This window comes from Tachyglossus aculeatus, chromosome 4 (assembly GCF_015852505.1).
Source record: "Tachyglossus aculeatus isolate mTacAcu1 chromosome 4, mTacAcu1.pri, whole genome shotgun sequence".
Lineage (NCBI taxonomy): Eukaryota > Metazoa > Chordata > Mammalia > Monotremata > Tachyglossidae > Tachyglossus > Tachyglossus aculeatus.
Window position 1 is genome coordinate 47202446 of NC_052069.1, and position 14472 is coordinate 47216917.

General features: G+C 45.1%; 1 protein-coding gene across 1 annotated transcript in view; it reads right to left on the minus strand.

The window, feature by feature from the left end:
• Positions 1 to 9636: 9636 nt before the first annotated feature.
• DIPK1A (divergent protein kinase domain 1A) overlaps positions 9637 to 14472 on the minus strand; it is a 74549-nt gene continuing 69713 nt past the window's right edge. The window contains exon 5 of the mRNA XM_038745761.1: positions 9637 to 11033. Within this exon, the coding sequence (XP_038601689.1) occupies positions 10221 to 11033 (813 nt within the window). The 3' untranslated portion in view covers positions 9637 to 10220. The remainder of the gene's footprint in view (positions 11034 to 14472) is intronic.

The window sequence follows — 14472 nt, forward strand, 5'->3', positions numbered from 1 at the left end:
CTGTCCGTGTGTTCATAAACTGGTTGGAGAGCCGCACCAACCACCCTTGAGCAAAACCCCAGGCGCGGGTCTTAGCTGCCGTTCCTTCAGCAAGGTAAAGGCAGTCAGCGAGCCACAGGCAGTAGACTCGCCTCCCCTGGGACCTTCCCTCCATTTCTAAACCTTTGTGCCACCTGCCAACCCCGTCACAAGCGACTGACGGGTGACAGGACTCCGCCAAGCAATGGTATGTGGGGCCTCGAGTTCTGCCCGTTGCTTGGGGAGGTCCTCAGTTTGTGGTAATAGTGTTTTCCTATTATAATGCACACAGTAAGCGCTCAATAAATACGATTGAATGAATGAATGAATAATATTTGTTAAGCGCTTACTATGTGCCACAGGCACTGTACCAACAACTGCTGGGGTGGGCCTCAATTTGTGGTAATAGTGTGTTTTCCTATTATAATAATGATATTTGTTAAGCGCTTACTATGTGCCAGGCACTGTACCAACTGCTGGGGTGGGCCTCAATTTATGGTAATAGTGTTTTCCTATTATAATAATTATATTTGTTAAGCGCTTACTATGTGCCAGGCATTGTACCAACTGCTGGGGTGGGCCTCAATTTGTGGTAGTAGTGTTTTCCTATTATAATATTTGTTAAGCGCTTACTATGTGCCAGGCACTGTACCAACTGCTGGGGTGGTCCTCAATTTGTGGTAATAGTGTTTTCCTATTATAATAATGATATTTGTTAAGCGCTTACTATGTGCCAGGCACTGTACCAACTGCTGGGGTGGGCCTCAATTTGTGGTAGTAGTGTTTTCCTATTATGATAATATTTGTTAAGCGCTTACTATGTGCCAGGCACTGTACCAACTGCTGGGGTGGTCCTCAATTTGTGGTAATAGTGTTTTCCTATTATAATAATGATATTTGTTAAGCGCTTACTATGTGCCAGGCACTGTACCAACTGCTGGGGTGGGCCTCAATTTGTGGTAGTAGTGTTTTCCTATTATGATAATATTTGTTAAGCGCTTACTATGTGCCAGGCACTGTACCAACTGCCGGGGTGGTCCTCAATTTGTGGTAGTAGTGTTTTCCTATTATAATAATGATATTTGTTAAGCGCTTACTATGTGCCAGGCACTGTACCAAGTGCTGGGGTGGTCCTCAATTTTGTGGTCGTAGTGTTTTGCTATTATAATAATGATATTTGTTAAGTGCTTACTATGGGCCAGGCATTGTACCAACTGCTGGGGTGGTCCTCAATTTGTGGTAATAGTGTTTTCCTATTATAATTATCCTTTTAGACTGTGAGCCCACTGTTGGGTAGGGACTGTCTCTATATGTTGCCAATTTGTACTTCCCCAGCGCTTAGTACAGTGCTCTGCACATAGTAAGCGCTCAATACGATTGAGGAGGAGGATGATAATGATAATAATATTTGTTAAGCGCTTACTTTGTGCCTGGCACTGTACCAAGTGCTGGGGTGGTCCTCAATTTGTGGTAATAGTGTTTTCCTGTTATAATATTAATAATGATATTTGTTAAGTGCTTACTATGTGCCAGGCACTGTACCAACTGCTGGGGTGGTCCTCAAATTGTGGTAATAGTGTTTTCCTATTATAATAATAATGATATTTGTTAAGCGCTTACTATGTGCCAGGCACTGTACCAACTGCTGGGGTGGTCCTCAATTTGCGGTAATAGTGTTTTCCTATTATAATAATAATATTTGTTAAGTGCTTACTATGTGCCAGGCACTGTACCAATTGCTGGGGTGGTCCTCCATTTGTGGTAAGTGTTTTCCTATTATAATAATGGTATTTGTTAAGCGCTTACTATGTGCCAGGCACTGTACCAAGTGCTGGGGTGGGCCTCAATTTGTGGTAACAGTGTTTTCCTATTATAATATTAATAATAATATTTGTTAAGTGCTTACTATGCCAGGCACTGTACCAACTGCTGGGGTGGTCCTCAATTTGTGGTAATAGTGTTTTCCTATTATAATATTAATAATGATATTTGTTAAGCACTTACCATGTGCCAGGCACTACCAAGTGCTGGGGTGGTCCTCAATTTGTGGTAATAGTGTTTTCCTATTATAATATTAATAATATTTGTTAAGTGCTATATGTTAGGCACTGTACCAAGTGCTGGGGTGGTCCTCAATATGTGGTAATAGTGTTTTCCTATTATTATAATAATAATAATGATATTTGTTAAGCGCTTACTATGTGCCAGGCACTGTACCAAGTGCTGGGGTGGTTCTCAATTTGTGGTATTAGTGTTTTCCTGTTATAATACTAATAATGATATTTGTTAAGCGCTTACTATGTGCCAGGCACTGTACCAAGTGCTGGGGTGGTCCTCAATCTGTGGTAATAGTGTTTTCCTATAATAATAATAATAATAATAATAATGATATTTGTTAAGCACTTACTGTGTGCCAGGCACTGTACCAACTGCTGGGGTGGTCCTCCATTTGTGGCAAGTGTTTTCCTATTATAATAATGGTATTTGTTAAGTGCTTACTATGTGCCAGGCACTGTACCAAGTCCTGGGGTGGTCCTCAATTTGTGGTAATAGTGTTTTCCTATTATAATATTAATAATGATATTTGTTAAGCGCTTACTATGTGCCAGGCACTGTACCAACTGCTGGGGTGGGCCTCAATTTGTGGTAATAGTGTTTTCCTATTATAATAATAATAATTGTTAAGCGCTTACCATGTGCCAGGCACTGTACCAAGTGCTGGGGTGGTCCTCAATTTGTGGTAATTCTGTTTTCCTATTATAATATTAATAATGGTATTTGTTAAGCACTTACCATGTGCCAGGCACTGTACCAAGTGCTGGGGTGGTCCTCAATTTGTGGTAATAGTGTTTTCCTATTATAATAATAATGATATTTGTTAGGCACTTACTGTGTGCCAGGCACTGTACTAAGTGCTGGGGTGGTCCTCAATTTGTGGTAATAGTGTTTTCCTATTAATTATAATAATAATGATATTTGTTAAGCACTTACTATGTGCCAGGCACTGTACTAAGCGCTGGGGTGGATATAAGAAAATTGTCAGACACGGTCCCACGTGGTGCTCACAGTCTCAATCTCCATTTTATAGATGAGGTAACTGAGGCCCAGTGACTTGTCCAAGGTCACAGCAGACAAGTGGCGGAGTGGGATTAGAACCCATGACCTGACTCCCGGTGCTTTATTCACTATATCATGCTGCTTCTCAGTGTTTCCTATTAGAAGCAGCGTGGCTCAGTGGAAGGAGCGTGGACTTTGGAGTCAGAGGTTGTGGGTTCAAATGCTGGCTCTACCAATTGTCAGCTGTGTGGCTTTGGGCAAGTCACTTCACTTCTCTGTGCCTCAATTACCTAAAAAAAAAATGGGGATTTAGACTGTGAGCCCCATGTGGGATAACCAGATCACCTTGTATCCCCCCCAGTGCTTAGAACAGTGCTTTGCACATAGTAAGCGCTTAACAAATACCATCATTATTATTATTACCATTTTTCCTACTACCATTTCCTGTTACCTTTCTGTGGTAATAGCATTTTCCTGAGCAGTAATAATAATGATGATGGCATTTATTAAGCGCTTACTATGTGCAAAGCACTGTTCTAAGCGCTGGGGCGGTTACAGGGTGATCAGGTCCCACAAGGGGCTCACAGTCTTCATCCCCATTTTACAGATGAGGGAACTGAGGCCCAGAGAAGTGAAGTGACTTGCCCAAAGTCACACAGCTGACAGCGGAGCTGGGATTTGAACTCATGACCCCTGACTCCAAAGCCCGGGCTCTTCCCACTGAGCCACCATCGCTTCAGCAGGAGGTTGGGGTGGAAGAAAGGGTGAATGGGAGGAAGGTGCTGCCGTGGGGAAGGCCAGCCTGGCCCTTTTTTCCCCTCTAGGAGCTCTCTATCTCTTGTCAATCAATCAATCGTATTTATTGAGCGCTTACTGTGTGCAAAGCACTGTACTAAGCACTTGGGAAGTACAGGTTGTCACTTTCCACTTCCTAATAAGTGCTTACTCTGTGCAAAAGCACTGTTCTAAGCGCTGGGGAGGTTACAAGGTGATCAGGTTGTCCCACGGGGGGCTCGCAGTCTTCATCCCCATTTTCCAGATGAGGTCACTGAGGCCCAGAGAAGTGAAGTGACTTGCCCAAAGTCACACAGCTGACAGCGGAGCTGGGATTTGAACTCATGACCCCTGACTCCAAAGCCCGGGCTCTTCCCACTGAGCCACCATCGCTTCAGCAGGAGGTTGGGGTGGAAGAAAGGGTGAATGGGAGGAAGGTGCTGCCGTGGGGAAGGCCAGCCTGGCCCTTTTTTCCCCTCTAGGAGCTCTCTATCTCTTGTCAATCAATCAATCGTATTTATTGAGCGCTTACTGTGTGCAAAGCACTGTACTAAGCACTTGGGAAGTACAGGTTGTCACTTTCCACTTCCTAATAAGTGCTTACTCTGTGCAAAAGCACTGTTCTAAGCGCTGGGGAGGTTACAAGGTGATCAGGTTGTCCCACGGGGGGCTCGCAGTCTTCATCCCCATTTTCCAGATGAGGTCACTGAGGCCCAAGAGAAGTGAAGTGACTTGCCCAAAGTCACAGCAGACAAGCGTAGTCAGAATTCGAACCGAGGTCCTCCTGACTCTCGGGCGCTGTGTGTAGGACCTTGGGACAGTTTGATATAATAGCTGGTAGACTGCCTGCATTTAAGCCAGTGCTTAGAACAGTGCTTTGCACAGAGTAAGCGCTTAATAAATGCCATCAAAAAAAGCAAGGGGGCGGGGGGAATTATAGGTTAATTATAATTTACTGGTTAAAGGAAATCAGAGTAGGGTATTTATAGGTGCTGTGGTGTAGTGGATAGAGTGTGGGCCTGGGACTTGGGAGGTCATGGGTTCTAATTCATTCATTCATTCAATCGTATTTATTGAGCGCTTACTGTGTGCAGAGCACTGGACTAAGCGCTTGGGAAGTACAAGTTGGCAACATATAGAGACGGTAATCCCAGCTCTGTGTGACCTTGGGCAAGTTGCTTAACTTCTGTGCCTCAGTAACCTTTATCTGTAAAATGGGGAGCGAGACTATGAACCCCGCGTGGGGCAGGGACTGTGTCCTACCTGATTACTTTGTATCCACCCCAGCGCTTCTTACAGTGTGGCACAAAGTAAGCACTTAATAATGATGGCATTTATTAAGCGCTTACTATGTGCAAAGCACTGTTCTAAGCGCTGGGGAGGTTACAAGGTGATGAGGTTGTCCCACAGGGGGCTCACAGTCTTCACCCCCAGTTTACAGATGAGGGAACTGAGGCCCAGAGAATCAATCGTATTTATTGAGCACTTACTGTGTGCAGAGCACTGTACTAAGCGCTTGGGAAGTACAAGTTGGCAACATTAGAGACAGTCCCTTCCCAACAGTGGGCTCACGTCATCATCAATCGTATTTATTGAGCGCTTACTATGTGCAGAGCACTGTACTAAGCACTTGGGAAGTACAAATTGGCAACATCTAGAGACAGTCCCTACCCAACAGTGGGCTCACGTCATCATCAATCGTATTTATTGAGCGCTTACTATGTGCAGAGCACTGTACTAAGCACTTGGGAAGTACAAATTGGCAACATCTAGAGACAGTCCCTACCCAACAGTGGGCTCACAGTCTAAAAGGGGGAGACAGAGAACAAAACCAAGTGACTTGCCCAAAGTCACACAGCTGACAATTGGCAGAGCTGGGATTTGAACCCATGACCTCTGACTCCAAAGCCCACGCTCTTTCCACTGAGCCACGCTGCTTCTCATAACTTAACAAGCTTAACAAATTAACAAACACAATAATTATTATTACTGTGAGGGAAAGTATAAGGGGCACATATCCCAAGTGCTTAGGTGACCCAGAAGGGAAGGGGGGTGGGCTAGTAGAATCAATCAATCAATCGTACTTATTGAGCGCTTACTGTGTGCAGAGCACTGTACTAAGCGCTTGGGAAGTCCAAGTTGGCAACATCTAGAGACGGTCCTTACCCAACAATGGGCTCACAGTCTAGAAATGAGCACCTAGCCAGAGAAGGCCACTTTGGGGGGGGGGGGGGGGGGGGGAGTGATTTTAGCAGGGCCTTCCAGGAGGGAAGAGAAGCCATCTGTCACATATGAGTGGGGAGGGCTTAGTACAGTGCTCTGCACACAGTAAGTGCTCAATAAATCCAATTGAATGCGGGAGTCCCAGCCTAGAGACAATCAATCAGTCATATTTATTGAGCGCTTACTGTGTGCAGAGCACTGTACTAAGTGCTTGGGAAGTACAAGTTGGCAACATAGACAGTCCCTACCCAACAGTGGGCTCACAGTCTAAAAGGGGGAGACAGACAACAAAACCAGACATACTAACAAAATAAATAGAATAGATGTGTGCAGATAAAATAATAAATAAATAGAGTAATAAATATGTACAAACATATACATATATACAGGTGCTGTAGGGAAGGAGGTAAGATGGGATGGAGAGGGGGACGAGGGGGAGAGGAAGGAAGGGGCTCAGTCTGGGAAGGCCTCCTGGAGGAGGTGAGCTCTCAGTAGGGCCTATTGAGCGCTTACTGTGTGCAGAGCACTGTACTAAGCACTTGGGAAGTACAAGTTGGCAACACATAGAGACGGTCCCTACCCAACAGTGGGCTCACAGTCTAAAAGGGGGAGACAGACAACAAAACCAAACGCACTAACAAAATAAATAGAACAGATATGTACAGGTAAAATAAATAGAGTAATAAATATGTACAAACATATATACAGGTGCTGTGGGGAAGGGAAGGAGGTAAGATGGGGGCATGGAGAGGGGGACAAGGGGGAGACAGACAATTATGTATATTTAAGCTCTCCTCTAATCTACCTCAGTTCAGTTATTTGTGCTCTGTCCCTACTAGGATGAGCACGTGATTAAAAGAAGGCTTTTCCAGCAACCCAGTAATAATAATAATAATGATGGCATTTGTTAAGCGCTTACTATGTGCAAAGCACTGGTCTAAGCGCTGGGGGGGATACAGGGTGATCAGATTGTCCCACGTGGGGCTCACAGTCTTCATCCCCATTTTACAGATGAGGTCACCGAGGCTCCGAGAAGTGAAGTGACTTGCCCAAGGTCACACAGCAGACATGTGGTGGAGCCGGGATTCGAACCCATGACTTCAGACTCCAAAGCCCGGGCTCTTTCCACTGAGCCACGCTGCTTCTCAGTACTTGTTTCTGTTGCCTTTCCCTGTAATGGAAACCGCATAAGAAGCAAAAAAGGCAGTCAGTTTTTCAGAAGGATTCAGTTGAAGTAATAATAATAATAATAATTTTGGTATTTGGTAAGCGCTATGTGCAAAGCACTGTTCTAAGCGCTGGAAGTACCACTTACTCAAGGTAACTTATGTGGGAGATTCTATCCTGGCTCTGCAACTTGTCTGCTGTGTGGCCTTGGGCAAGTCACTTAACTTCTCTGTGCCTCAGTTACCCCTCACGTTCCATCCGGATCCATGTTCCCAACTCGCAGCTTTTTTTGATCCTGCCAATAACAGGGAGGCCAGGTGACTTTAACACTCCCCACTTCTTCTATTGATGATGATGACATTTATTAAATGCTTACTACGTGCAAAGCACTGTTCTAAGCGCTGAAGTATGAGAGAAGGGGCTGATTCTCATCATTCCCCTCTGCCAGTAAATGACAAAATCAATCAATCAATCATATTTATTGAGCGCTTACTGTGTGCAGAGCACTGTACTAAGCGCTTGGGAAGTACAAGTTGGCAACATATACAGTCCCTACCCAACAGTGGGCTAAACACAAAAACACAGGGAAAGGAGGATTAATGGGAAAAGCAACCCATCAGATGTTTATTTCTCACCCGGAGCCAGCACAGTGGTAAAGCAAATCAGGAGAGTCTATAAAATAATAAAAATGATGGTGTTCGTTAAGCGCTTACTATGTGCCAAGCACTGTTTCTAGATTGTGAGCCCGCTGTTGGGTAGGGACTGTATATGTTGCCAACTTGTACTTCCCAAGTGCTTAGTACAGTGCTCTGCACACAGTAAGCGCTCAATAAATACAATTGAATGAATGAATTAATGCTCTATGTTCTGGAGTAATAATAATAATAATAATGGCATTTATTAAGCGCTTACTATGTGCAAAGCACTGTTCTAAGCGCTGGAGAGGTTACAAAGTGATCAGGTTGTCCCACGGGGGCTCACAGTCTTAATCCCCATTTTCCAGATGAGGGAACTGAGGCCCAGAGAAGTGAAGTGACTTGCCCAAAGTCACACAGCTGACAAGTGGTGGAGCTGGGATTTGAACCCATGACTTCTGACTCCAAAGCCCGGGCTCTTTCCACTGAACCACGAAGGTGATCAGGTTGTCCCACGTGGGGCTCACAGTCTTAATGCCCGTTTTACAGATGAGGTGACTGAGGCACAGGGAAGTGAAGCGACTGGCTCAGAGTCACACAGCTGACAAGTGGTGGAGCCGGGATTTGAACCCATGACTTCCGACTCCAAAGCCCGGGCTCTCTCCACTGAGCCACGAAGGTGATCAGGTTGTCCCACGTGGGGCTCGCAGTCTTAATGCCCGTTTTACAGATGAGGTGACTGAGGCACAGGGAAGTGAAGCGACTTGCCCAAAGTCACACAGCTGACAATTGGCGGAGCCGGGATTAGAACCACGACCTCTGACCCCCAAGCCCGGGCTCTTTCCACTGAGCCACACTGCTTCTCTAGAATAGTAGTGGCACTGATGCTTTCCAAGTTTACGGTCTAAATTTCCAGCAGCAAGCATTAACTCTTTCTCCCCAAACTGTTTTATCCACTAATGGGGCCTCGAAAAAGACTGCACGATGGAAAAACGAAACACGCCATAACAATACAGATGAAGAGGAAAAGACCTGGAAAAATAAATAAAATATAAATGCCATAATACAGATGAAGAGGAAAAGAACTTTTCCTTTGCTTCACTAACCTCCCAATTTGAGGTTTGGGGTTAGGAAGATGGAGAGCCGTATCGTCTTGACTTTTTGGAGTCAGGCAAGTTAAATGCAACTTCCCGGATCCTGTCTATTACTATTATTATACTATTATTGTCTATTATCCTGTCTTTGGTGAGCTTTTAGACGACTGTGAGGCCACTGTTGGGTAGGGACCGTCTCTATATGTTGCCAACTTGGACTTCCCAAGCGCTTAGTCCAGCGCTCTGCACACAGTAAGCGCTCAATAAATACGATTGATTGATTGATTGAGCTGATGACACCACCTCTTTTTCCCACCCACGCTGACAAGGGAGGAAGGGTGGTGTTTGGAGTTGAGTTGGTGAATGTTTTATGGGAGGAGAGAACATTTTCTGAAGCTGCTTTAGTCACCCACAGACTATTTCCCACTTGGTTGTAACAAATTCATCTATCGGTTCTATACTGTCCCACTACTTAACTACCGTTCTGCAGAGCTGACGAGTATTTCAGCAATTTGGGGTGGTTGCTGGATTTTTTTAGAGGAATTCAGCATCCGAAAGACTCTACTCAACGGCAGGACATCGCTGGCAACCTGCTTTATCAAAAAGATGTAACCAGATGTGCATTCCAATACGAAATGAGACGAGCACGCTAATCACCCGGCCGCCTGTTCACACCAAGGAGTAATTTTAATTCTCGCCGCCTGCTTAGCAATTGAAATTTTCCATTAATGTGCAATTTTTGCCATGCTGAAATGTTAGTAAACTTCACCCACGAAAGTCTTTGAAATTTTTTTTTTTTTTTTGACAGCCGACTGGGCTCAATCTCGCAAGTTCCAGGAGCTGTCTTTTGGAGCAACTTTTGCAAAAAATCATCTTCCAGTGACTTGTGTGTTCATTCACATGAGAAGGAAGCTTCTTCACAGCGTAATGAAGGAGTCGTTAGTCGAGATAACTCAGCGGACGCTTGTCGTCAGGAATCTGGTTTCGGGCGACGTCTCGGAAGCCTAGATTCTCTAGACGTCGTTACCACCCTCATCTTCAGCTCTTTCCAAATCAATTCAATCGATCAGTTTCTCTCTGAGACGACCCGTTCTTCCTGTGAGTCAAGGCGACAGATCTTTGGAAGGAAAGCACGAAGGTGGAGCGAACGGGGAACGATGTCTGCATTAAATGGAAGTAAGTGTTGAAAAGAGAAACGTTGTCAAAGTGGTTAAATTTCCGCTAGTGGCAACAGTGTCTTCCGTCAGAGGAACTAAGAGTCATTTGTGTGAGAGATTTTCTTCCACAGTAATGTCTTTAAGTTATTTAATATTAAAGAATGCTCCATTTCCATCTGCTGTGCTGTGATTTTAAGGGCGATACACGAATACAGCTGTTTTTCCAGTTCTTCCCGGATTTCTGTAGGAGCCCCACGAAGCAAGTAGTCCTTGAGGAGCTGACACGCCTTGGCCAGATTTGGCTGTATCACATCTGAGGTGCACTTCATTTTGCCCCGATCACAAACAGTTCTGCAATCCGTACCGTAAACGCAGTCCGCGTCGGACTCACAGTGACGGTCCCTGATGAGCCTTTTCAGGCTCATTTCCGGCACGATTTTCCTCATGTCCACCATCTTCAAATCGTACTTATCGTTGTACCCCAAGTTTTGGGCACTGATGTCGCACATCAGAAAGTTTCCGTAAGGCCCGTGGAAAACGTCCTCCACAAATTCTAGCAGCCCAATGGCGATTTTAGCCTTCCTGGGCCACGAGGGTGTAAACCACTGATCCATGCTCCTTCGGAAACCGGCGGGGAGGAAAAGCTCGAGGATCCACGGAAGGCTTATTCCATAAAGAGAGGTATATTCGACTCGCTCCGTCATGTAGAGGTCTCCACAGAACCCCATTAATCTGGGTGTGTGCTCTTTATCCTGAAGAATGACCATGAGCAGAAACTCATTTAGTTGGAGGAGAGCCCACGCTGATTTGGCCTCCGGTAAGGAAACGCGACCATCTTTGTTTCCGTCCGCAACCGAGAGGATGAGATTAACTAATTCAGGTAGATTTCCTTGATCACCCAGTTTAGCCTGGTGGTAGCAATTAATAAAAGTAAATCGGTTAAATTCACAAACACTGGACGATAATAATGATGATAATAATAACGGCATTTATGAAGCGCTTACTATGTGCAAAGCACTGTTCTAAGCACTGGGGAGGTTACGAGGTGATCAGGTTGTCCCATGGGGGGCTCACAGTCTTAATCCTCATTTTACAGATGAGGTCACTGAGACCCAGAGAAGTGAAGTTACTTGCCCACTTTATTATTATTATATTATCAATCGTATTTATTGAGCACTTACTGTGTGCAGAGCACTGTACTAGGCGCTTGGGAAGTACAAGTTGGCAACATATAGAGACAGTCCCTACCCAACAGTGGGCCCACAGTCTAGAAGAATTATATTATATTATTTATTATTATAATAAAATAATAATATAGTATTTGTTAAGCGCTTACTATGTAGTAGTCATAAAAGTAAATCAGTTAAATTCACAAACACTGGATGATAGTAATAATAATACTATAGTATTTGTTAAGCGCTTACTATGTGCCAGGCACTGTTCTAAGCGCTGGGGTGAATACAAAGAAATCAGGAGGTCCCAAATGGGGCTCACAGTCTCAATCCCCATTTTACAGAGGAGATAACCGAGGCATAGGAAAGTGAAGTGGTGACTCGCCCAAGGTCACACAGCAGACAAGTGGCGAAACTGGGATTAGAACCCACAACCTCTGACTCCCAAGCCCGTGCTTTGCCACTGGGCAATGCTCCTCTTCTATTAATGGTACTTAAGTAATAATAATAATGGCATTTATTAAGCACTTGCTATGTGCAGAGCACTGTTCTAACGCTGGGGAGGTTACAAGGTGATCAGGTTGTCCCAAGGGGGGCTCACAGTCTTCATCCCCATTTTACAGAGGAGGTAACTGAGGCACAGAGAAGTGAAGTGACTTGCCCAAAGTCACACAGCAGACAATTGGTGGAGTCGGGATTTGAACCCATGACCTCTGTCTCCAAAGCCCGGGCTCTTTCCACTGAGCCACGCTGCTTCCCTGGGGTATTTCATTCATTCAATCGTATTTATTGAGCGCTTACTGTGTGCAGAGCACTGGACTAAGCGCTTGGGAAGTACAAGTTGGCAACTTATAGATTGGGGTAGATACAAGGTAATCAGGTTGTCCCACATGGGGCTCACGGTCTTAATCCCCATTTTCCAGATGAGGTCACTGAGGCCCAGAGAAGTGAAGTGACTTGCCCAAAGTCACACAGCTAAGTGGCGGAGCTGGGTTTGGAACCCACGTCCTCCGGCTCCCAAGCCCGGGCTCTTTCTACTAAGAGAAGCAGCGTGGCTCAGTGGAAAGAGCCCGGGCTTTGGAGTCAGAGGTCAGGGGTTCGAATCCCGGCTCCACCACAAGTCTGCTGTGTGACCTTGGGCAAGTCACTTAACTTCTCTGAGCCTCAGTTACCTCATCTGGAAAAATGGGGATGAAGACTGTGAGCCCCACGTGGGACAACTTGATCACATTGTATCCCCCCCAGCGCTTAGAACAGTGCTTTGCACATAGTAAGCGCTTAACAAATGCCATTGTTATTATTATTATTATTATTATTATTGTTATTATTATTATTATTACTAAGCCACATTGCTGGCCTTTAAAATACAAACTCTGCTTCAGCAAACTCTCCAAGGAATCGGGCTGTAGATGGAGAATCGAAAGGAACCCAGAACTGAGGGATTCCCAGAGTCGAAGGGAGAGAAGCCGGCAAAAAACACCGAAAAGGAGCAGTCGGAGAGATAGGAGGAGAACCGGGAGAGGTCAGTGGCAATAAGCGCTTAGTACAGTGCTCTGCACACAGTAAGCGCTCAATAAATACGATTGATGATGATGATGATGATGATAAGATGTCCAGAAAAAGGGCACCCCCCACCCCTGCTTAGAGCGGCGCTTGGCACATAGTAAGCACTCAAATATCACAATTATTATTATTATTATTATTTAGGGCCTATGGCCCTGGCTCGACTAATTAGTCAAGTAAGAAAAGGCTACGTAATAATAATAATAATTGTATTTGTATTTGTTTCTAAGCACTGGGGTGGACACAAGGTGATCAGGTTGTCCCACGCTGGGCTCACAGTCTTAATCCCCGTTTTCCAGATGAGGTAACCGAGGCACGGAGAAGTGAGGTGACTTGCCCAAAGTCACACAGCTGACAGCTTTTAGACTGTGAGCCCGCTGTTGGGTAGGGACTGTCTCTATACGTTGCCAACTTGTACTTCCCAAGCGCTTAGTACAGTGCTCTGCACACAGTAAGCGCTCAATAAATACGATTGATGATGATGATAAGTGGTGGAGCGGGGATTCGAACCCACAGTCCCTGACTCCCAAGCCCGGGCTCTTTCCTCTAAGCCGTGCTGCTTCTCATGAATGCAGAACTTCTGAAAAGTCGAGAAAATTTTAAGAGCCGCGCTCAGTTTGCATATGTTACACATCGTGGTACTGTTCTAGACGTTTTCTACCCAAATTGGCGTAAGCGTGGCCTAGTGGGTAGACAATGGGCCCGGGAGTCAGAAGGGCCTGGGTTCTAATCCCCACACCTTCTGTTGTTATTATTATTATTATTATTATTATCATTATTATTATTATTAGTAGTAGTAGTAGTATCATTATTATCATTATTATATTTGTTAAGCGCTTACTATATGCCAGGCACCGTACTAAACACTGAGTGGATACAAGCAAATCAGGTTGGACCCAATCCCTGTCCCACGTGGGGCTCACAGTCTCCATCCCCATTTTCCAGATGAGGTAACTGAGGCCCAGAGAAGTGAAGCGACTTGCCCAAGGTCACACAGCAGACAAGAGGGCAGAGCTGGGATTAGAACTCAAGACCCGGCTCCCAGGCTGTGCTGTATCCACTTGACAGCCGTCCACATGTTTTGTTTTGTTGTCTGTCTCCCCCTTCTAGACTGTGAGCCCGTTGTTGGGTAGGGACCGTCTCTTTATGTTCCCAACTTATACTTCCCAAGCGCTTAGTACAGTGCTCTGCACACCGTAAGCGCTCAATAAATATGATTGATCGAATAATAATAATAATAATGATGATGGTATTTGGCTCAGTGGAAAGAGCCCGGGCTTTGGAGTCAGAGATCATAGGTTTGAATCCCGGCTCCGCCACATGTCTGCTGTGTGACCTTGGGTAAGTCGCTTAACTTCTCTGAGCCTCAGTTCCCTCATCTGTAAAATGGGGATTAAGACTGTGAGCCCCACATGGGACAACCTCATTACCTTGTTTCCCCTCCCCAGCGCTTAGAACGGTGCTTTGCACATAGTAAGCGCTTAACAAGTGCCATTATTATTATTATTGTTGTTATTTATTAAGCGCTTACTATGTGCAAAGCACCGTTCTAAGCGCTGGGGAAGGTTACAATAATCATGATGGTATTTGTTAAGCGCTATGTGTAAAGCAC